The following is a 22,440-nucleotide window of genomic DNA, read 5'->3' as shown; positions in this document are numbered from 1 at the left end:
GTATTTGGTCGCACGTAAGAAATTAATTGTGCGGTACCATCCTATGAGAAAAAAAAAAATAAAAATTTGTATGAGATGGATAATACAAAAAAAAATGCAATATAATTTTTAAATCTTAAAAAAACATTCTTAGAATATTATGCACATGCCTATGATAGAATTGTTTCATCAAAAATGTTCTAATAATAATATGCATTTTTATACTATTATAATAATAATGGATGCATTAAATAAGAAATTAATAGTACTTTTACCTCAAATTTTCGTAACTTTAATCTTGCCTTTGTTGCATTATAGAAAATATCATGTTGTGTTATTATTTCTCCATCATTATTACTTAGTTCTTTGGCTTTTGAAATAGTATAGTCGATATCCCGAATTCTTGCTTTTATCTCCACGTTTTGCATCTCTTCGAAATTCTTTAAAATTGATAGAAATTCACTTGTCGTTTATGTTTAAATAAATAAAATTTTAATAAAATAAAATAAGAATTCTGTGCGCAATACCTGATTTACTTATTACTTTTTTATAATTTTAATTTTGAGAAAAAAGAAAAAAAGGTGCAGCCAAGTCAAAAGATGAGCTTATAAATTTCTATAATATTCTAAATCCTTTTTTCATATGTTCAATCAATTGTTTACCTTATAACTTTCAAACGTCCACAGTTCTCAAACGTAAAATCCGTGTCATAAACGTATGAATATTTAGATGGCTCACCGATGTATATCATGAAAATAAGAAAACAACTTAAGGCTCATTCAGACAGGACGCGTCAAGCGTCAAGCAGCGAGCAGCAACCAATAAGCGAGGCAATATTTTTTACGCCATTGCTAATATTACCTCGCTTATTGGTTGTTGAATGATTGCTGCTCGCTGCTTGACGCTTGACGCGTCCTGTCTGAATGAAGGCTCATTCAGACAGGACGCGTCAAGCGTCAAGCAGCGAGCAGCAACCAATAAGCGAGGCAATATTTTTTACGCCATTGCTAATATTACCTCGCTTATTGGTTGTTGAATGGTTGCTGCTCGCTGCTTGACGCTTGACGCGTCCTGTCTGAATGAGCCTTGAGCCTTTAGAACATATATAAATGGAAGGGAAATAGTAGAGACCCTCTAAATAAGGGCTGCTTTCGCGAGAAAATCAAAATGATCCAGATTAAAATGATCCTGGGACTCGATTCTTGAATTCATTCGCAAGAGAAACGTATGCGCAAATTCGGCTCTTACAGAAAAGTTGCAAGTTGATTGGCTAAAAGCCATGCGATCGCCAATCAACTTGCAACTTTTCTGTAAGAGCCGAATTTGCGCATACGTTTCTCTTGCGAATGAATTCAAGAATCGAGCCCCTGTGCTGTGATTGGTCAAATCTGAAATTTCACTGAATTTCATTGAAATTGGACTGAATGAAATTCAGTGAAATTTCAGATTTGACCAATCACAGCACAGGGGCTCGATTCTTGAATTCATTCGCACAGGATCATTTTAATCTGGATCATTTTAATTTTCTCGCGAAAGCAGCCAAGGAATCCAATTTTGATTGGTGCCGACATTTTTCAGCAAAAACCGGAAGTAGCCATGGCGCAAAATTTAATTTCTAAAGTAAGTAGTTTTATTTCTAGGGCCGGTATTCATAGTCGGTTCTTATATTTAAGACTGTCTTAAGTACAATCTTAAGATGTGATTAACCAATCACAGAGCCGTATTTGCATCTTAAGACATTACTTAAGACGGTCTTGAAATGAGAACGGACTATGAATACCGGCCTAACAAACGTTTTAATTAGCATATTCGTGACCAACAAACGATTCCGCATCGATTGAGCCTCTGCAAAACTTAAATAATCGAAATTAAAAGCCGGGGGCTACCTTCCGGCGGATATTTCCCTAGAAAATTATCAAATATCGTTTTCTGCTTTTATTTAAGAAACGACGATCTAACAAACGTTCTAATTAGCATATTCGTGACCAACAAACGATTCCGCATCGATTGAGCCTCTGCAAAACTTAAATAGGATCAAAATAAAAAACCGGGGGCTAACTTCACGGTCAATTTTATTTTTTATTTTGCAGCGCGAGGCTAATCTAACAAACGTTTTAATTAATCTAACAATCACCTACAAACAACTTACAAACGATTTTAAAAAAAAAAAGAACTCAAAAAGTCAAAATTGGGGGGCCAAGTTCACGGAGCTTAATTCATCTCTATGATTGGACGATTTGCTTATGGTTTTACGATTACGACTAAAATTTTTGTACGTGCAATGGCATTTAGGTTTTGGAACGCACCCTAGAGGGTCTCTATAGAGTACGTTTACACGGCACCCTTAGGGCCAATTTCACCAACGTCGGTTAACTTTAACCTCCGGTTAAACTATATCTTTGTCTCGTTTCAGATACGTTCATTAAAAAGAGACAAACATATAGTTTAACTGGAGGTTAAAGTTAACCGATGTTGGTGAAACTGGCTCTCCAGTTTCACCAACATCGGTTAACTTTAACCTCCAGTTAAACTATATGTTTGTCTCTTTTTAATGAACGTATCTGAAACGAGACAAAGATATAGTTTAACCGGAGGTTAAAGTTAACCGATGTTGGTGAAACTGGCTCTAAGGGTGCCGTGTAAACGTACTCATAGTCTGTCATCATCTGTCATTCCTGTCAATCTTTAATTTTTGTAACAAAATATGAGTTTTACGACAGAGGTGACCAATGACGATGAAAATTATGATACAACGAGCTTTTATATCGGTTTAGGACTAGCAATTAGTTCAAGTGGATTTATAGGTTTGTGATTTAATCGGTTCAACGAGAAAAATTAAATGTTAACATTCGATTTGTCACTATATTGGTTAAATTATTTTTATAGAAAAATATTTTTATAAAATAATTATTTATAATTATTTTTATAAAGAATTTTTATAAAAAAAAAATTAAAATTAAAGAGAGGAGAAACAAAAATACACACAAAAATTAATTTTTTTTATCTTTAAGTTTATTTATTTGTTACTCTGTTATTTATAGGTGCCAGTTTTATCATTAAGAAAATAGCTTTGATCCGACTTCAGAGATACGGTGGAATACGTGCTTCCTCCGGAGGTTTTGGCTATTTAAAGGAATGGATATGGTGGGCTGGTCTCTTATCTAGTATGTATATAAATCTTAGGAGATTCCAAGTATAATATCTTAGGTATTGTCATTTTTTCCTACAATGATATTTAAAATGAATGTATAGTGGGAATAGGAGAAGCGGCAAATTTTATTGCGTATGCATTTGCACCTGCGTCACTTGTAACACCATTGGGTGCATTGAGCGTTCTAGTATCAGCAGTATTAGCTTCCAAATATCTTAATGAAAAATTAAATCTATTGGGAAAGGTAAGAGAAGTCTCTGCGTTTAAAGAAACAATGATTATTTAATATTTAGCAATATAATTTACGATATTAATACAATTTTTGTTTTTTAGATGGGTTGTTTATTATGTATCTTAGGTTCTACCATAATAGTATTACATTCGCCCAAAGAAGAAAAAGTTAGCAGTTTAAGTGACTTAATTGTCAAAATAAGACAACCAGCTTATATATCGTACGTTTTAATTGTAATAATGTGTTCCCTGTTGATTGTATTTTATTTCGGTCCAGCATATGGTAAACAAAATATTTTAGTGTATATATGTTTGTGCTCCTCTGTGGGCTCTTTAACTGTTATGAGTTGTAAAGGTCTAGGTTTGGCTCTGAAGGAAACTATCTCTGGCAAGGAGAATGCGTTTGTCGTTTGGCTGACATGGGTCTTTATATTTAGCATTATTCTTTGCATCACGGTGCAAATGAATTATTTAAACAAATCACTCGATTTGTTCGACACGTCTGTCGTGACACCAATTTATTATGTTTTCTTCACGACATTAGTAATAATAGCATCTGCGATTTTATTCAGAGAATGGGAGAAAATGAGTGTGGAAAATACTTTGGGTGCCTCTTGTGGTTTTCTCATAGTTATAATAGCTATATTCTTATTGAATGCTTTTAAAGACATAGACATATATTATGGAAATATTAAGGACATGTTGAAACCCAAAAGGGAAATACTTTCAAATTATAATTCAAGATGGGATGATCAAGAAAGAGCAACAACTAAATTAGAGTCTCAACATTTGTTAAATCATACTTATGTTAATTCAGATCTCAACAGAACTATTTGAAATTATTTTTATAAAAATATATACATAACACCACAAATTACGTTTAAATATTTTGTATAAATGTTGTAATATTATTGTATATAATAATTGTAAAGAAAAATTATTTATCCACACACATTCACATACGCGACATCCATAGTTAAACGTATATGTATATATATATATGTATGTATATTAGTGTTAAATATGTAATATTTATATTTTAATTGCGGATTGCTTAGATTTTCTTAATTAATTTATGAATCACATGTAAATAAAAATGTTTTGTTACAAAAAATGTTACAAAAATTAGTTTTATTTATTTAATCAAGTACAATTTATTTTATTAATATATATAATATTATATATATGTACGTTGCAGGGTGTCTCAGGCCATCTGTATCAGCAGTTTTTTTGAGAAAACGCATTTTCGTGAAAAATGTTTCAAACAAAACTTGTAGGGCTCTAAGTGGCGCATTATATAATAATATTATGACCTTGAATAGCACCGTCAAGGTCACATAAAAATCACTTTGAATTTTTTAAATGGAACCCCTTTTTTATTACATATTCTTGTAGCTCACCTCGAAAGCTTTTTAAAACACTATAATTGAGTTATTTTATATTAAGTATTTTCTGAGTTATGAGACTTGAAATTTACAATATTTTGACATAAAATATAAAATATCTTGTGAAACATTCATCACTTTTCGGTAATCTTACTGTAATACTTTTATGCACAGAATAATAAGACCAATTAATTGGTGTAAAGAATTGTTTTAAAAAAAGTATGCAATTTGCAACAATTTTTTTTTTTCAAATCAACCATGTGTTTTCTTTACACCAATTGATTGGTCTCATTATTCTGTGCAAAAAAGTATTACAGTGTAAGATTACCGAAAAGTGAATGTTTCACAATATATTTTATATTTTATGTCAAAATACTGTAAACTCAATTATAGTGTTTTGGAAAGCTCTCGAGGTAAGCTACAAGAATATGTAGTGAAAAATAGGGGGTTCCATTTAAAAAATTCAAAAGTGATTTTTATGTGACCTTGACGGTGCTATTCAAGGTCATACTAATATTATTATATAATGCGCCACTTATAGAGCCCTACAACTTTTTTATGAAACATTTTTCACGAAAATGCGTTGTTTCCTCAAAAAATTGCTGGTGGTCTGAGACACCCTGTATATACAAAACTACTCTATTTTTTAATAACTATACTCTATTTTACAATACTTAATTTTTGTTTACAAAATTCTTCGAATTTCTTCGAAATTCTTTGGAATTCTTCGAATCGAATGCAGGAATTTTCTGATTGGTCGATCATGCTAGTTACCCTAGGTACCGATCGCTATGATTGGTTGTGTCCAATCGCAATGAATACCGCCTTTAAAGTCCCTAGAAAGCTTCTAGGAACTCTAGTATATTAACTTCATTGTTGCCTTTTGTCTGTATACAGAATGACATTCAATTTAGCTGCTTTTTCATATATCGTAGCATTAATCGGGGACGCATTTTTAATATTTTTCGCGATATTTCACGTACGTATCTCGTATAATGTGTTCATACAATAATTTATGGTGATAAAAGTCATTATAGATGTTTCTACACACGTTAAATAAATTGCGTATAACCTTAACGATAATGTGTGTGTGTATGTACATATAATATATTACTACTGTGTTAATTAATGTAATTAAATCTTTCAGGTAATCACGTTTGATGAATTAAAAACTGGATATAAAAATCCGATCGATCAGTGTAATAATTTAAATCCGGTAAGATACGCAGATAACATATCACCTACTGTTTATGGTATTATTCAGTCATTACATTTTTATTTCAGTTAGTTCTGCCGGAGTATATATTGCATATTGTAATCAATTTTTTCTTTTTAATCAGTGAACAGTATTTTTCACTGTTCATCAATATTCCACTGATAGCCTATCATGTATGGCGATACATAAACAGACCTTTGATGACAGAATCTGGCTTGTATGATCCTACAAGCATAATGAACGCTTATGATTTGTCTATGTACCAAAGAGAAGGATGGGTTAAGCTAGCATTTTATCTTCTTTCATTTTTCTACTATTTGTATGGGTGAGTTATTCCTTCCCTCCTCTCTCTGTCTCTTTTCCTTTCTTCCTCTTTCCATCTTTTTTTTTATTCTATCTTTCTCTTATCCTATAATCCTCTCTTTCTCTTATCATATCTAATCATGTAAATAATTATAATTTTTTTCTGTAATTTATATTTCAGAATGATCAACTCATTGATTACTTAAAACTTAAAACTGATAACTGATAACCATCAAAGTTGATAAAAATTTCAATTCTCTTATGCAGCAATGCATATATTGGAGAAACACAAGAAGTGACATTACAATTAATTTATTATATTGAAAGTTTTGTAATATAACACAACATGAGAGAAAAAGTCTTTTGTGATTGTATCTAGACTTTATATAATTCCAATATAATAACTTACCTGAATATTTTTTTCACAATATGTATGATATGTTACGGACAAAGTATCTTTTATAAAATAAATATTAAGTATATTTTGAGTCTACTAGTATATTATTTATCTTTTTTTAGACGCACGAAAGAGTATATCAAAATAAATAAATATTGATTCTATTTGTATTTTAATCAAATTAATTTTGTATTATTTATAAACTGTTAGGAACTATATATTTTTTTACATGTAGAAAATTATGTATATTTCATACAATACATAACTTTTATATATATATAATATACAAACTATAGATTTTTAGTAGGCAATGAGCCGGTACAAGTACAGACTTTTGCGTAATGCATAATATCAATTTTTGCTTTATTTTTAAGTTTATATCAATTTATTATTTTATCAATCATGTAAAATACTATTTCTATTTACGAAAAAAGGGTGCTGTGTATATTCTACTGCAACATTAAATAATATACTTGCATACGAACTTACATCTATATCTTCTATCATGATCAGGGATAACTTGGAACATAAATACAATAAAAGTCCAAATCAATTATGTTATAGTTTAAGAATACCATATATTTAATACATTGAAATGAATTAAACAAATAAAATATATACTTAATTTCTATTTCATTATATAAAACAAAAGTTAAAGTAATAAATCAAGGTTTTATTGGAAAATTCTAACAAACAATAATACTGTTATGCGTATAATATAAAATCAACATTGTTTTTTTACAATTTGTGTTGTATCTTTCTAAAGTAAAACTTAAATGACTTTTACTATAAAAAATTTATATTTTAATACTCCAGAGATATGCTGAACTAAATAATTACTATGCGTTATTATAATGTAAATTAAAAAAACCTTATTTTGCATAATCATAAAATGTGAACTTTCTCTAAATACATATATTTAAATTTGATATATTTTAATTCGTAAGAGTTCGATATGATATTTTAAATTATTGAATAAATCATAAAAGATGCATTATTATTAGAAGGAATAGACTTCAGGAGATAGATCAATATTTTTAATCTCATATATTAACTTAGGATATTGTTCTATTAAAGTTATAAAGTCTGGGGTATTCACAATATCTTCTAAATATAATTTCATAAAATCTTTGGCATATTTTTCCAAACTTTTTCCATTATGTAAATATGCAATCTTTAAATGTTCTACAACGTTCTCTGTTGTTATATTTCTAATTAAACATGATTCACATATTAATTTAAGATCTTCTATCTCATATTTATTAGCTGTAATAAAGAGTTCACGTATTACATATATATTTATCTCTTTTAGATTTTTAGATAATTGATCAGTTTGTAAAAAAAATAATAATTCTTTCAGGATATCGTGTCTTATATCAGATATATGTACTTCATTAGTTTGGCTTTCTTGTAGACCACAGTCAAACATAGCTTTAAATACTTTACTTTTTGAACATAGTAAAAGCTTATTTATTTTAAAAGTTTGTTCTTTATTTATTACTAATGTAACAAATGAATTAGATATTTCAGTAGGAACAAAAATATCTGTATCTCTTTGAGTAAGTGGCTTAAATGAATGGTTTACACTACTATTAGTCCTGCTAATAAGTGTACGGAATTCGAAATATATTGTAAGTGTCCCATTAGGTAAATACTTTGTTTGATTTTCAATAAAAAATGAAATATTTTCTTTATACAATAATGTATCACTTGCGGTTGTGGTTATAAAACATTTCTCATCTTGTTTTTTGCAAATTTTTTTACTGATAGCACTGACGAGCTCGTCACCTCCATGGTCAGTTTTAATAGTATTCAAAAAAACAGAATACAAACTTTCTGTATAGTAATTTCCCTTTATTGTGGGACTCTGTAAGTTAAACCTTGCCGTCCCATAAAATGCCAATGTACTCTCTTTAGGGTTAGGTCGCATATAAAATATAAAATCATTGTTTGCTATGCTAGATATTTCTTTACCAAATTCACAAAATTTTAAAAATTTCTCAATGCGTCATGTGTAATAAAATGTGTTCTGTCAATTGTGTTTTACAATGGACACTGACATCTTCAATAATGGTGGACATCTTGGTCATCAATGCTGCAAATAATTTATGTTTTAATATAATAATACAGTCTTATACAAATTGAATGTCTTAAAAAATATTTCATAAAATAATTTTTAAAATTTTTATTTATATATTATTTTAAATATTTTATGAATAGTATATAAGTATTTCAAATAGTCTCTTTATTATTTTTTATATTATATAATTATTACAAAAAAGTTATTAATCTTTTAAACGTTAAAAATTTATTAATCTTTTAAAAGTTATTAATCTTTTAAACGTTTAAAATTAAATTAAACGTTATTAATCTTTTTTGTAATAATTATATAATTCAATATCAATTATATATCTTAAAACAGTAATGCATCACATAATCATTATTTTCTTCAAAACTGTATATTGATTATAATAAATATTGTTTTGATACAAACACTATATTATTATATATATTTACATAATATTACACACACATATATTTTTTTATTATACTCAATTAAAAACAATTTAAAAATTAAAAAATTTTTATTCTAAAAATTTTAAAAAACAAGATAAAATAAAGATAGACTTAAAAAAATAAAATAAAATAGTTTTCATAACAGAATTCTTTTTAAAGAAAAGAGAAGAATATTTTTCAACATTGTTTTAATAGTAATTTCACAGATAAATATTATATATCTCAAGAATAAAAAATCAACCATCTGATTATTTATTTTATTGTCCTACGTTTTATATAGAAATAATTATAGACAATAATTAATTATTATTACTCAGAAATAGATGAGAAACACATTATAAGTATTTTGTACTTTCACAAATTAAGAAATTTATTACTCTCTATGCCCTGCTTTGATAAATGGAATAATAAAACAAATAATAAAACAAATAAATTGTAATAAATTGATTAAATAAACACAGTTATATTGTTTTACAATCAGAAATTGAATCTATATTGTGCATACATATATATAAGAATCATATATATATACTTTTGAAAAATTTGATGAATAAAATTACGTTTCTTGCAAATATTTTTATAATTCTAATAGCGTAATAGTAATTATATTGTAATGTAATAATAACAAATAAAAGAATATAAAATTTAATCATCCAGGCAGCAAGCGTGTCATTTTGACGTCGAATGACGTCATTAGACGGTAAAAGGACGGAATTTTGACATTTAATGACGTTACATATAATAGTTTGCTATTTGAGTTGTTTTATTATTCGATATATGTATATGAACGAAGAAATAAGAAATGTCTAGAGTCTAAAAGAAAGAAACATTTTTTACTTACAGATGAGTGACGCAATTTAATAAGTTTATATTTTAATACTCGTTTTGCTATCTTCGTTTCTGAACAGATTTGAATTCAGTGGAGATGAAGTGCGTATACAAATTTTAAAAGAAATTCTGCACGCAATTCGCAGTACAAATTCGAGAACAAAGGAGTTGTCCTTCCAGTATGGTTATAGTTCACTGGTGGGTGCTTTCCAGCAACGACATAGGGTACGTTCCGTTTCAAGGTGCAGTCCCATGCAGCAGCGTACGGCGTACGGCGTAAAAGAGCTTGGCCAATCACAGGCTTTACGCTCGTTTTCATTACGCCATCACAGATTTTACGCTGTTGTATCCGGCGTAGTACAGCGCGTACAGATGTTTACGTGACGGCCTATAATTCGGTTTAATAACTCGTACATCATCCAATCTAAAATTTTTCTTATAATTACAAATTGTTTCTGTATACGTGGTGAAACAATTTGCAACAATTTTTCAAATATTTTTGGTGTCATTCGAAAAAAATTGAGGAATTTATCTGTATCTGTGTAAATCATTTCTTCGACCAGATTGTTGCTAGCCCCTTGTGCTAATCGTCTTTCAATACTAAAAATTGGTCGAACCCAAAATCTTCGAGGATTGCGTCTAATTCGGGAGTCTTTTTTCTTCTCTTCAGCTTTCATCAATTTATAAATTATATATATATTTGAACTAATTTTTGTCGAATAGCTTCTTTGCATAGTGTATTTTTCGGACATTTGTAAATTTTCAAGTATTTTATTAAATTAATTAATGCAAATTCGAGCCTGACATTTTAACGAGATTATATACACATTTGAATTTTAACTTTGTTTTAATATATAAATATATGTTAAAAAGTTGCGCTAAAATCTTTTTATCGACTGTCCCATGGAGCGTATTTACGCTGCGTAATGATCAATAAGCCAATCACAAGACCCCTTAAATATCCATTTTGAAAATAAACTTTGTAAAAGCTACTGAGATTGGCTTATTGATCATTACGCCAGCGTAAATACGCTCCATGGGACAGCCGATGTTTGTGCTGGCGTAACGAAAACGAGCGAAAAGCCTGTGATTGGCCAAGCTCTTTTACGCCGTACGCCGGTACGCCGTACGCTGCTCCATGGGACTGCACCTTCACGTGACCAAAAATAAAGATACCAATTCGTCAATTTTGGTCACGTGACGTCTTTTGCCGCTAAAAACGAGCGTCAGCATGAAAAGGTACCTTAATGTGTATCCGTATTTCATTGTATTATTTTATCGACTTGTTTTTCAATTAGCGCATCTTTGATAGTATGAAACAAACAATATATAATATTCTGTAATAAAAAATTACTTTCATTATACATTACATACCTAGCATGGGATAAAAGTAGTGATTCTCGTCAATGTAAAACTTGTTGTAACCCTCTAGACAGGAATGACCTTGAATCTTCTCGCAAATTTCCTCGCACAAACCACAAAAGTATACACAATACGAATTTGCTAAATATGTAAAAAAAATGTATCATCAATTATTCTATTTTTTTCTGTAATAAAAAGCATATTTGGAGGTTACATTGATACCAATATAATTTTAATTGATATTTACCTGTTGGGAATCCATCTTGCTCTCTCTCTACTATAATAGATATTCAAAATAATACCGGAATCGATATAATTTTGTGGTAAATTTTTAACAATAATATATTTAAAAATTTAGAGGGACGCGAAATATAGCCTAACCATTGGATTGACAGAAATGAGCGTCGAGCGTCAAAACTAAACACAGTTTAGCTTTTATCACTCGACGCGGAAATTCAAAAATCTATCACATGACCAGATTTGACGCTCGAATCCAGCGTCGAGCGTCAGCATGAAAATGTACCTTAAGCGATGGTCCAATGAGGAAATTTCGTTTTCGAAAAAGAAATTTTCTCATTGGACCATCGCTTAAGTTCCGACATCCGACTGCGACATACGACGTATTGTAGAACGAGCCTGGGCCGGTAGTAAAAAAGCGACAAAAAGTTTGTACCGTGAACTTCATAAGTATCCTTAACCTAAAAATCGATCGTAATTACAGATCGCTAATTAATAGATCATTAATTGGATGAACAGTTGAGAAACTAGAGGAATTAACAAGAAATCTGATAAAAAATCGATAAGGACATTGGGAATTTGCTTCGTTACATCGAGAGATTGCTTCAATATAATAAAAATGCCGACTATTGGAATAAAACGTGATTTATTGTTTCAAACATTGGGCAGGACATATTGTAAGTTTTGTAATTTTTTGTATTATCTAAGCAAAAAAAAAAAAAAAAAAAAAAAATATGAATTTTGTAAAATAAATGTTATATCACGTTTACTTTTGTTTAACTCTTATTAGAATATAATCGCAAATTATATTAAAGTAATATAAATAAAACTTATTTTTATATATATTACTATAGTTAATATATTTAATATACAATATAAATAAAAATAACAGTAATTGTAATCAAGAAATTAATTAATTATTGTTGTTTTTACTTATAATGTAAGATAAATATTAATTTTTTAGAAAATATAAAAAGATTAAAGTTATATTATCATACTGGAAGATATATTTCACTAAAGCAAATGTAAATCTTTGTTTCAGCGGATGATGAATTTCAAGATTTATGTTTCAAATTTGGTTTAGAACTAGATGAGGTGGTAAGTATTGAGCTATATCAGCTATATTTTTTAATTCACCATAATTGAATTATATTTTGTTCTGTAATTATTTGATTATTTATGAACAGACGACAGAGAAACAAATGATAGCAAAAGAACAAGGTATTAATCAAGATATAGATGCATCTGAAGAAGTCATTTACAAAATTGATATACCTGCTAACAGATATGACCTTTTATGCTTGGAGAGTTTAAGTGTTGGGCTACTTATTTTTATGAACAAGTAAATATAGAATTTAAGTTTTTTTATAGTTTTCGTGAAAGAATTAAAAAAAAAGAAAATGTGAGATTCAAATAATATATAAACAAGAAGTTTTCTTAATAAAATTCTATAAAAAGTTGTTTTTATAGAATTTTATTTCTAAGATATTGTATTTAAAACTTAATATATATAAAATCTATTATTTTTTTTCTTTTGTGAATAGAATATCCATTCCACATTATAAAGCAATAACACCAAAGACAGGAATGGAAAGAATTGTGATGAGTCCAGAAGTATGTATGATGTTTGTAGAAAACTTTCAATTTGTTTGATATTAAATAGCTATGATGTCCTTTTTTTAGTGCTTAAAAGTAAGAGGCCATCTAGTTGCAACAATTTTACGCGATGTTACTTTGACACAAGATTCTTACAACAGCTTCATTGATCTTCAAGACAAGTTGCATCAAAATATAGGCAGAAAGCGTACTCTGGTTTCTGTCGGCACTCATGATTTAGATACAATTAAAGGTCCATTTTTATATGATGCCAAACCACCATCAGAGATACGTTTCAAACCGCTTAATCAGAATAAAGAATATACAGGTAAAGGCATCATGCAATTGTACGCAGTAAGTATTTATCTTACTATGTATTTATTAATTTTACATAAATAAAAACTAATAAATGTATATAGTCATATATGTATGATATATGTTATTGTTACTTAACACACATTACAGACACATTCGCAACTCAAGCAATATTTACCTATCATAAAAGACAGTCCTGTTTACCCCGTGATATACGATAGTAATGGAATTGTTTTATCTCTTCCTCCTATTATTAATGGAGACCATTCAAAAATAACACTTAATACAAAAAATATTTTTATTGAATGCACTGCAACTGATCTTACAAAGGTATATATATTTTATTATTATTATTATTTTTAATCTTTATGTATTTTTATTTGTAAACAATATTTTTAAAAAAATTGTGATTTATAAAAATACAAGTAACTAATATTAATATATATATACACGTGTGTGTGTATGTTTATATGTATATAAAACAAAGAATTTTTAGGCGAAAATCGTAGTGGACACTATAGTCTGTGCTTTTAGTCAATATTGCAGCAAAAAATATACTGCTGAAACAGTAGAAGTGGTATATCCTGACAATCAAACTTTTCATTATCCAAGCTTAAAGTACAGAACGGAAGTAATTAACTGTAATAAAGCGACAAGTTATATCGGTATTAAGTAAGTGATAAAATTCTTTTTATTATATATTAATAATAATAAATTAAATATAATATAATAATTAATAATAATAAATTAATAATAAATACCGAAGTTATATAAAACGTGAAATAAAATAAATGTGATTTTATCTTTCTGTTATATAGACAGACACCAGAACAGGTTGCACAGTTATTGTCAAGGATGTCCCTAAAATCTAAAGTAAAGAATGATAAATTAGTGGTAGAAATACCACCAACGAGACACGATGTGATACATTCTTGTGACATTTATGAAGATATTGCCATTGCTTATGGATATAATGAAATTAAAAAAACTATACCTCATATATCGACAATTGCAGCAGAGGTAAATTTAAATTATTCCTTTTAATTAAATATAATTCAAAATTGTATTTAATTAATTTAATATATTTAATATATATGTATAATTATGTAAAATATGTATAATATATGTATAACTTATATTATTTAAATTTAAAATTTTATATTTAATTTTCAGTTTGCACTCAATAAACTCACTGATCAGATACGAATAGAATTAGCACAGGCAGGATTTACCGAGGCGCTAACTTTTTCTCTGGTATATTAAAAAAAAATTCTTACATTGAATAACTCTTTTATCTTTAATTCTATACATTTTAATTATCTTATTTTATAGTGTTCACGTGAAGATGTGGCAGATAAATTGGGTCATAAAATAGAAGATGTACCAGCAGTTCACATATCTAATCCGAAAACTTTGGAGTTCCAGGTAAATTAATTTATAATCTCGAGTTTCCGTATTTTTATTGTATATAAGTCCTCTTTCTTCTCTTATATAATCCTTATTCATTCTATTTATTAATATAACATATACATCTAGCGTAAAATTTTTTTTTAGATGTGCAATTAGTTTAATGAAAAAGTGATAGATTATTAAAGATTTAACTTGTTTGAAAAATAGAGGTTTAAAGATATAAAAATTGACTGTAAAATTTTTCCAGTTTTGTAAAATTAAAAATTATTCAAAATATTTCAATGAAAAAATCGTTGCAGGTTGCACGTACTTCACTCTTACCAGGATTACTTAAAACGATATCTGCGAATAAGAAGGTATCATTGCCTCACAAATTGTTTGAAGTTTCTGATGTTGTATTACGAGACGATAAGACCGAAGTTGGTGCGCGTAATAATCGTCGTTTGTGCGCAGTATACGCTAATAAATCAGCTGGTTTTGAAATAATTCATGGCTTAGTAGATAGAATATTATTACTACTGGAAATACCTTGGAGCGTTAACAAAGACAAAAGTGGATATTATTTGCGTACAGCTGATGGTAAGATGGATAGACATTATCCTTTTTTATAAAATATGCGCTTGGTTAATTTCAAATACAAAAAAATATTTTTACAAACGATAGAAATTTATTTTATTCATTATTTATTTTTTACAGACCCAACATTTTTCCCTCAACGATGCGCTGAAATTGTTTGCTATGGTGAAGTAATAGGAAAAATGGGAGTTTTACATCCGGATGTACTTTCAAAGTTTGAATTAAATGTTCCATGTTCTGCTATGGAAATAAACATTGAATCATTTGTATAATAAAAATAAATATGCGAATAATTTATAATGAAATTTATTGAAATAAAAATTTTTTATCTTATAAGATGTATTTAAATAAAATTTGAGATAAAAATATCTATATATGTAATTTATTTACAATGTCATCTATCTATTTATGTATAATGTTATAATGTTAAAACATTTTAGTATATTTGTAAAAATGTTTCTCGAAAATTTTAGTTAAAACGAAGTATATTTATGTTATGTACATACATATCTTCATGTTTGATATATTTGAGCATATATTTACATAAATACATATATACATTTGCAACTTTTCTAAAGTATAGAATGTGCATATTCATGCATGTATTGCATGTAAGAAGATATAATCGGACAATTATTACAAAATTATAGCCAATATATACTAAGAAGATAAATATACTTATTGTCTGTAGATATCTGTGTATTTTTTTAATTTTCTATATAATAAGTAGGTTTACATAAAAAACTAGTAAGAAGCAAAACAAAATATTTTTTATCTTCACAATGTTGGATTCCACAAAAAAAGAATATAATACTTTTCTATGTAAAGACCTTATTAGGACCTATTTGAATATATCTTAAAATTTATAAAATAAAAAAATCATCCTCTAATAAAATTAGTAATAAAAAAAAATATTAAACTTATAAAATATTTTCTAATAATAATCTAATATTTTTGTAATATATATATATATATATATATATATATATATATATTTAATATATATTATATCCCAGATAGCACACAAGCGTACGTCATTTTGACAGCGTCATTTTGACGGCAATGACGTCATTAGACGTTTAATGACGTCAGTTTGCTATTTGGGATATTTATACATATATTATATATTATTTTATTATATTTTACATTATATTATTATATAATAATAATTATTAATAATAGCTTTGCAGTTGGCAATTCTTAAATTTAATCGGCCGATTGAGTTAATCGGAGATGGTGAAACCGACCCTATGTATTATTATATTTTATATTGTATATTATATTATATATTATATATATTATATTATATTTTATATTATATATATATTATATATTTATATTATATATATTATATATTTATATATTATATTTTATATTTTATATTATATTTTATATTTTATATTATATATATATTATATATTTCTTCCTATTCCTAAAATTTTCTCTATTGTGTGCACTTGACATACTTGAATTGCCGCAGTTTAAATTACGCGCCACGGTGGCGCTGCGGTTTCGCGAGCGAAATATTGGATCGCGAATATTGTTCGAGCGCTGACCGACGACGACGTTCGGGGAAATAAGCGTATTCGGGGGACTCTCTCTCTCGGCTCTCGTCGTCGCCATAGTGGAAATGGCGGGTACTAGCTTACGTGAATGACGACTATCCTCGCTCCTCGCTCACGAAGAGGGCCTCGTATATCGTCGCCACGTTCGTGCGGAGAGAGAGAAAAAAAAAGGGCGAACGAGCGAGTGCGTACGGTGCGTTACGTATCATATCCAGTATAAAGGGGATAGAAACTGTGTGTATCATATGATTTATCTGGGGAGTAAAGATGCAGAATGTAGTACAAGGAACGACCTCGGATAGCCAGAAAAGCAGCAGCCACGAAAAGCAGCAATCCGCGACAGCAGCAGCAGCAGCATTAACACCATCAGCAGCAGCAGTGGTTTATCACGATAATACTGGAAAGACGTCGTCGACTCCCCAATCTTCGAATTCGAGCCCGACGAAATCGGAAACCGAGACCTACTCGGAACTACAGCCACGGTTTATGACTGATTCGTCGGAAAGCGAAGAGGACAGCGTTTCCGAGGTAAACGAGAGAGAAAGAAAGAAAGAGCGAGTGTGAGAGAGAGAAAGAGAGAGATAGGGGCTTATGCTAAGACGTGATAAGACATCCGTACATCCTATGCTAGAAACAGGATGTGAGTGTAAGGGAGAGACGGATAGGAAGAGAGGGAATGGAGAGAGAGAGAGAGACAGAGTGAGACAGACAGACAGACAGACAGAGAGAGAGAGAGAGACAGAGAGAGAAAATGTATATGATTGTCTTGCGCGCTTGTGTTCGTATGTATGTATGTGTGTGTGTGCGTATAATATGTATGTATGCGAATGTAATTTCTGCGAATTTCTAGGCAAATACCATTTCTTCGTGAATTATAACTTCTTGTATGTAGGTTTCATCTCTTTATATATATACATATATATATATATATACATATATATATATACATATATATCATCATTATCGCCATCGTCATCGTCTTCAGGGCAAATGCGCAGGCTAATTCTCGCGAATCTTTTGATTTTGAATTAATATACAGTGGAATTTGCAGGAATTCACGCTGAATTTGTCGGAATTCGCTGGAATTCATACACATACACACAAGTGAAATCCTACTGTGTCTCTTCTCTTTCCGTCCCTTTATGCGCTATTTTTCCTATTTCTAATCAATCTGTACATCTCTCATAGAGTATATCGATGATATCAATATATAATGTTACGAATCTACGTGCTTGTTGTACGTTGAATCGATTGTAACGATCTACGTTACACGATTTACAAGCGTGCGCGTGTGTTACATACATGAGTTTGCACGCACATACGCTCTCTAGGTACGTATCTGTACAAATTCCATGCATATGAGTTGCATTCATGCGCACGGTATACACATATAAAAGAGTGTATCCTTCGAGGTGGGAAAAACTGTACGAGATGACGATCTTGTGTCATTGTTATCTATGCCCGAGAGAGAGAGAGAGAGAGAGAGAGACAGATAGACAGACAATATTCCATTAACATGCAATACTATCGCCGCATTGCTGACAAATACGAAAAATTTTCCCGAACTATATATATATTATATATATACACAGGGTGTCCCAAACTTACTATATCACCCGTTAATGGGAGATTCCTGAGGTTATTTGGAGATGATTTTTTTCTCAGTGAAAATGTCGAGGTACCAATAATTTCCGAGTTATAAGCGATTGAAAATAAAAGCTTTTTCGCAAACTAAGCCTTGTGGAAATAAAATATTAACCAAACTACATTCTTTAGTTAATTTCAGGTAGAGTTTACTTTAATAGAATTTTAATTTAAGGTTAGTTATAAAGATAAATGACACAAAAAGTACATGATGACAGTCTGGGACACCTAGTGTGTGTGTGTATATGTATATAAAACTTCACTACGCTTCGCGAAGAAGCTTTAGAATATTTAACATATATATATATATATATATATATATATATATATATATATGTAACGTGTGTAAAAAGAGAAAGGATTTTTTTTCACGCATTGTAAAACGTATCGCGAAGCAATTTTCGCTTGTTTATAAGGGACAAATCTGATTAATTCACGTAAATTTAAAGCTCCTGGCTTCTACCATATTGGAATTATGACGTCAGAAGCGAGAAAATTATCTGAAGTGCTGTTTCATCGAAATATCTTTTCATTTAAAAATGGCATCTAAGAATTTTCAGTATGTGCTTTCTCTGACGTCACAATCTAACAGCCGCGGCGAGCATCCAGGAGCCTTCGGCCCTGCGCAATAAAGAAAATAGGAATAAATATTAAATATTAGGAATAAGAATTATTTTAAAATAATAAAATCGATAAGACTCTATAATAAAAAAATACAAATTCGGGTATAAAGGATTAGTAAAGGTTAATAAGTTAGCAAGAACTCTTTATATTCGAATTTATATTTCTGTATTAGAGTTTTTTCGACTTTATTATTTTAAAATAATTTCTATTCCTAATATTGTCTCTATTGTGCGCAGGGCCTTTAACATATAAATACGAAAAATTGCCCTGAACCAACTTCTCACTACGCTTCGATTTGGAATATTTAACATACATATATAACGTGTGTAAAAAGAGAAAGAATTTTTTTTTCACGCGCGTGAAACATATCGCGAAGCAATTTTCGTTTGTTCATAAGGTAAACCTTAATTTGAAAATCAGATTTAATTATTTTAAAAGCGTAAGTTAAATCGGCTTAACTCGAAAAATGCAACAAAACGAAGAACGACGATACACGACGACTGATTAGCGCAGTCTTTTCATTAGTTTTATCCAATCTTATCTGATGTGTAATTGAGGATACTTTAGAGTAAATTGGCACTACAAATCGTGAATCGTATCGTGTGTGCATTCAGATTCAAAAAAATTTGTTTTTCTTTATCTCTATTATGCGCGAGAATGTAGATTATAACGTAAAAAGGAAAAGGCAAGAAATTTTATATTAAGTTAGCTAACCTAGAGACTAATTAAGCTTTGCAACTATGGCCGATCGTACATTGTACTTACAACTACATCACTGACTCACATTCTTCCTTCTGCACCGTGAACATAACCTAGAAGAAATCGAATCGCTGATCTAAAATTATTTATTCCAACTGTAACCAAAGCTAGTCTCTCGCCATATTTCAGGCCACTCTCTTGGTTAAAACACTAACCTCAATTAGCTTCCTTCTTTTCCATCTACAATGTAGTTGGGATTGTAACATGAAAAAAAATTGCTATTAAAATTTGAAATTATTTTATTTTATTTTTCTTGTTTATCTACATTTCAGGAAAAAAATTGTAAGAACATAAAGAATATTGCATGTTAATTTAGCGTTATAAATATCTTTAACGCATAAAGCGAACTGCTTTACGACATTTTATAATGACGCTAAGTAAAAAAAAGAAAAACATAATTTCTTTCTTTTTAGTACTAATATCTATCTTTTTAAACACAATATTTCTCCATAGTCTGAAATCTTTTTTTTAAATGATTTAAAACATTTTTTTTTTTGAAATCATAATAATAACAGCACGCTTTATATAAGAAGTCAAAATTTCAATTATAGGTAAATGGAATAGAGAGAAAAGAAATTAAAACCTTCGTCTTATAACTTACGAATTTTTCTGTCGAGCAAAATATTTTCTAAAGATCATACACAGAAAAAGACATGAAATTGCTAAATCAAGATTTAGCTAAAATTTAATTGACTCAATACAGAGCTGGATCTAATTGTAAGACGAATTCTGATCGAGACTTTGATCATATCACATTGAGGCAATTTATTTAATATTATCTAATAATTCTTGTAAAGAGAGAGGTGGGATTATACACACACACACACTTATCGATTTAAATACAAGTTAGGAAAGATAGAATATATAGTTGAGAAACTCCTGTAAATATCCTTCAAATGGTGATTTGTGTCTAAAAATGCAGTTTTATAAAATTAGATTTATGTAAACAGAGAAGAGAACTCAGTAAACTGACGATTATCATCAATCGACACTCGCTTTAAGGATTCGCCATCGCGTTAAGAATATTGGTGCTTTTTCCTCTTCCGTTTCACGACTTTTTGATTGTGTTGAATCAGCTACCAAATGTCTTCGCTTTGCTGGCTAAGGTGTGTAAATGGCTAACTCGCGTATAATGAACGTAAGGAACGAAGGAAAGAAAGGACGAATGTCAGCGGAAAATGCACTCACCGAGAAAGAAGGTTATATAATCAGATAATACATGTATGTGTGTTAATGATTGTCCACCATGGAAAAATAGAATTGTCGATACCGACGTCTAGAATCTATCTCTTTTTTTATCGTTCTTTTTGTTCCTTTGTTCGTCGCTCGTAATTTTTATTGTCTTCTCTCTTTGATTTCAATTTTTTTTTTTTTTTTTTTTTTGCTAAAGTATAAGTTGTTGCATATTTCGCAACAATTTGATCCTGATGTTCACCGAGAGGATCGGGACGCAACCGCCAAAGAGTGCAGTATTCGAATGCCATTCCCATTCTTCTTGGCATCTCTGCGTGTTCCACGAAAGAAAGAGAGAGAGTAAGAGGGGGAGAGGAGGAAGGAGAGAGCGCGAGTAAATGAGAGACAGTACGAAGGAGAAGGGAAGAATGAATGTATGTATGAGTGAGACGTGCGAGTGTGTACGTATGTATGTTGCATAGACTGGTTTAGTACTCTCTTAGGCTAGAGCCTAGTGTGCTCCGCACGCGCGTGCGCACACGTCCATCCGGCGTGTATGAAACGCGCGCGTACAGGAAGCCGTATACAAATATATATTTAAGTATCATGCCACACGTATGGGATACACGCGATGGGATACACGTACACATTGTATGCATATACGATGCGTATACGCTCTCTTACACTCCTGTCCCTATCATGGGTATATATCGTACACCATGTACAGGGTGTTTCTAAATAAGTGGGAAAAATTTTAAGGAGATGATTCTCTGTCGAAAATTAAGGAGGAGGTCTTTCACATAAACATATACGCCTACATTCTTCCCTGAGGAGCTAGACCTGGTCCACAATAGGTGATTTAACCCCTAAGCCTTAAGAAATTGACTAATCACAGTCTAGTATTCTCATCATACTTGATTGCGATTGGTCAATTTCTTAAGGAGCTTAAATTATCTATCGTGGACCAGGGGTTAGGGTGAAAACCCATGGACTGATATTTTCCGCGTAACGCGTACCGCGTAACCAATCAGAGCCGTTCCACGTTTCCTTTACGCGAAATTGAATGTTCTGATTGGTTACGCGATACGCGTTACGCGGAAAATATCAGTCCATGGGTTTTCACCCTTACACTTCTCCAAAGGGGGAGGTAAAAATTTAGGTTTTTATTTTTT

General features: G+C 30.0%; 4 protein-coding genes and 1 long non-coding RNA gene across 7 annotated transcripts; 3 read left to right on the top strand and 2 right to left on the bottom strand.

Moving 5' to 3' along the window:
* LOC145948136 (uncharacterized) lies at positions 1–750 on the bottom strand. Its single transcript, XR_014427277.1, has 3 exons — positions 642–750; positions 255–419; positions 1–41 (listed from the first exon to the last, which is right to left on the bottom strand). It is a non-coding gene; the product is annotated as an uncharacterized LOC145948136 (long non-coding RNA).
* A 1,616-nt stretch (positions 751–2,366) lies between these two features.
* Positions 2,367–4,417, top strand: Spict (magnesium transporter spict). The gene is made up of 5 exons (XM_083057884.1): positions 2,367–2,434; positions 2,574–2,783; positions 3,021–3,143; positions 3,232–3,374; positions 3,464–4,417. The coding sequence occupies exons 2-5, from the start codon at positions 2,684–2,686 to the stop codon at positions 4,196–4,198; spliced, it is 1,101 nt and encodes a 366-aa protein (XP_082914010.1). The 5' UTR covers positions 2,367–2,434; positions 2,574–2,683; the 3' UTR covers positions 4,199–4,417.
* Positions 4,418–5,614: 1,197 nt separating this feature from the next.
* Positions 5,615–7,203, top strand: Cni (protein cornichon). Its single transcript, XM_083057885.1, has 4 exons — positions 5,615–5,725; positions 5,894–5,962; positions 6,031–6,287; positions 6,447–7,203. Exons 1-4 carry the CDS (start codon positions 5,645–5,647, stop codon positions 6,469–6,471), a joined length of 432 nt encoding a protein of 143 aa, XP_082914011.1. The 5' UTR covers positions 5,615–5,644; the 3' UTR covers positions 6,472–7,203.
* Positions 7,204–7,368: 165 nt separating this feature from the next.
* Positions 7,369–10,323, bottom strand: LOC145948138 (uncharacterized). Its single transcript, XM_083057893.1, has 2 exons — positions 10,021–10,323; positions 7,369–8,757 (listed from the first exon to the last, which is right to left on the bottom strand). The coding sequence occupies exon 2, from the start codon at positions 8,590–8,592 to the stop codon at positions 7,663–7,665; it is 930 nt and encodes a 309-aa protein (XP_082914019.1). The 5' UTR covers positions 8,593–8,757; positions 10,021–10,323; the 3' UTR covers positions 7,369–7,662.
* Positions 10,324–11,874: 1,551 nt separating this feature from the next.
* On the top strand, positions 11,875–15,820 carry Beta-phers (phenylalanine--tRNA ligase beta subunit). Of its 3 annotated transcripts, none has more exons than XM_083057890.1 (13): positions 11,875–12,013; positions 12,091–12,283; positions 12,649–12,704; positions 12,794–12,948; positions 13,151–13,220; positions 13,290–13,556; positions 13,668–13,847; positions 14,014–14,189; positions 14,336–14,537; positions 14,691–14,771; positions 14,850–14,942; positions 15,227–15,506; positions 15,624–15,820. In XM_083057890.1, exons 2-13 carry the CDS (start codon positions 12,226–12,228, stop codon positions 15,773–15,775), a joined length of 1,770 nt encoding a protein of 589 aa, XP_082914016.1. In that variant the 5' UTR covers positions 11,875–12,013; positions 12,091–12,225; the 3' UTR covers positions 15,776–15,820. The 3 variants fall into 3 exon arrangements, with proteins under 3 accessions (XP_082914016.1, XP_082914017.1, XP_082914015.1); XM_083057891.1 differs by lacking the exon at positions 11,875–12,013 and adding an exon at positions 12,019–12,034; XM_083057889.1 differs by lacking the exon at positions 11,875–12,013 and having other exon boundaries at positions 12,023–12,283.
* Positions 15,821–22,440: the final 6,620 nt, after the last annotated feature.

Source organism: Prenolepis imparis, unplaced genomic scaffold (assembly GCF_030444845.1).
Source record: "Prenolepis imparis isolate NDT839.2.m4 unplaced genomic scaffold, iyPreImpa1.0 SCAF_256, whole genome shotgun sequence".
Classification (NCBI taxonomy): domain Eukaryota; kingdom Metazoa; phylum Arthropoda; class Insecta; order Hymenoptera; family Formicidae; genus Prenolepis; species Prenolepis imparis.
This window is presented reverse-complemented; position numbering and strand designations above follow the sequence as displayed.

Coding starts and splice junctions, on each gene's coding strand:
- LOC145948138 (XM_083057893.1), bottom strand. CDS start 8,592: ATGCGACCTAACCCTAAAGAGAGTACATTGGCATTTTATGGGACGGCA.
- Spict (XM_083057884.1), top strand. CDS start 2,684: ATGAGTTTTACGACAGAGGTGACCAATGACGATGAAAATTATGATACA. Junction 2,784..3,020: donor TAGTTCAAGTGGATTTATAG/GTTTGTGATTTA, acceptor TGTTATTTATAG/GTGCCAGTTTTATCATTAAG. Junction 3,144..3,231: donor GTGGGCTGGTCTCTTATCTA/GTATGTATATAA, acceptor ATGAATGTATAG/TGGGAATAGGAGAAGCGGCA.
- Beta-phers (XM_083057890.1), top strand. CDS start 12,226: ATGCCGACTATTGGAATAAAACGTGATTTATTGTTTCAAACATTGGGC. Junction 12,949..13,150: donor CTACTTATTTTTATGAACAA/GTAAATATAGAA, acceptor TTTTGTGAATAG/AATATCCATTCCACATTATA. Junction 13,557..13,667: donor GCATCATGCAATTGTACGCA/GTAAGTATTTAT, acceptor CACACATTACAG/ACACATTCGCAACTCAAGCA.
- Cni (XM_083057885.1), top strand. CDS start 5,645: ATGACATTCAATTTAGCTGCTTTTTCATATATCGTAGCATTAATCGGG. Junction 5,726..5,893: donor TATTTTTCGCGATATTTCAC/GTACGTATCTCG, acceptor TAAATCTTTCAG/GTAATCACGTTTGATGAATT. Junction 5,963..6,030: donor AGTGTAATAATTTAAATCCG/GTAAGATACGCA, acceptor TTTTTATTTCAG/TTAGTTCTGCCGGAGTATAT.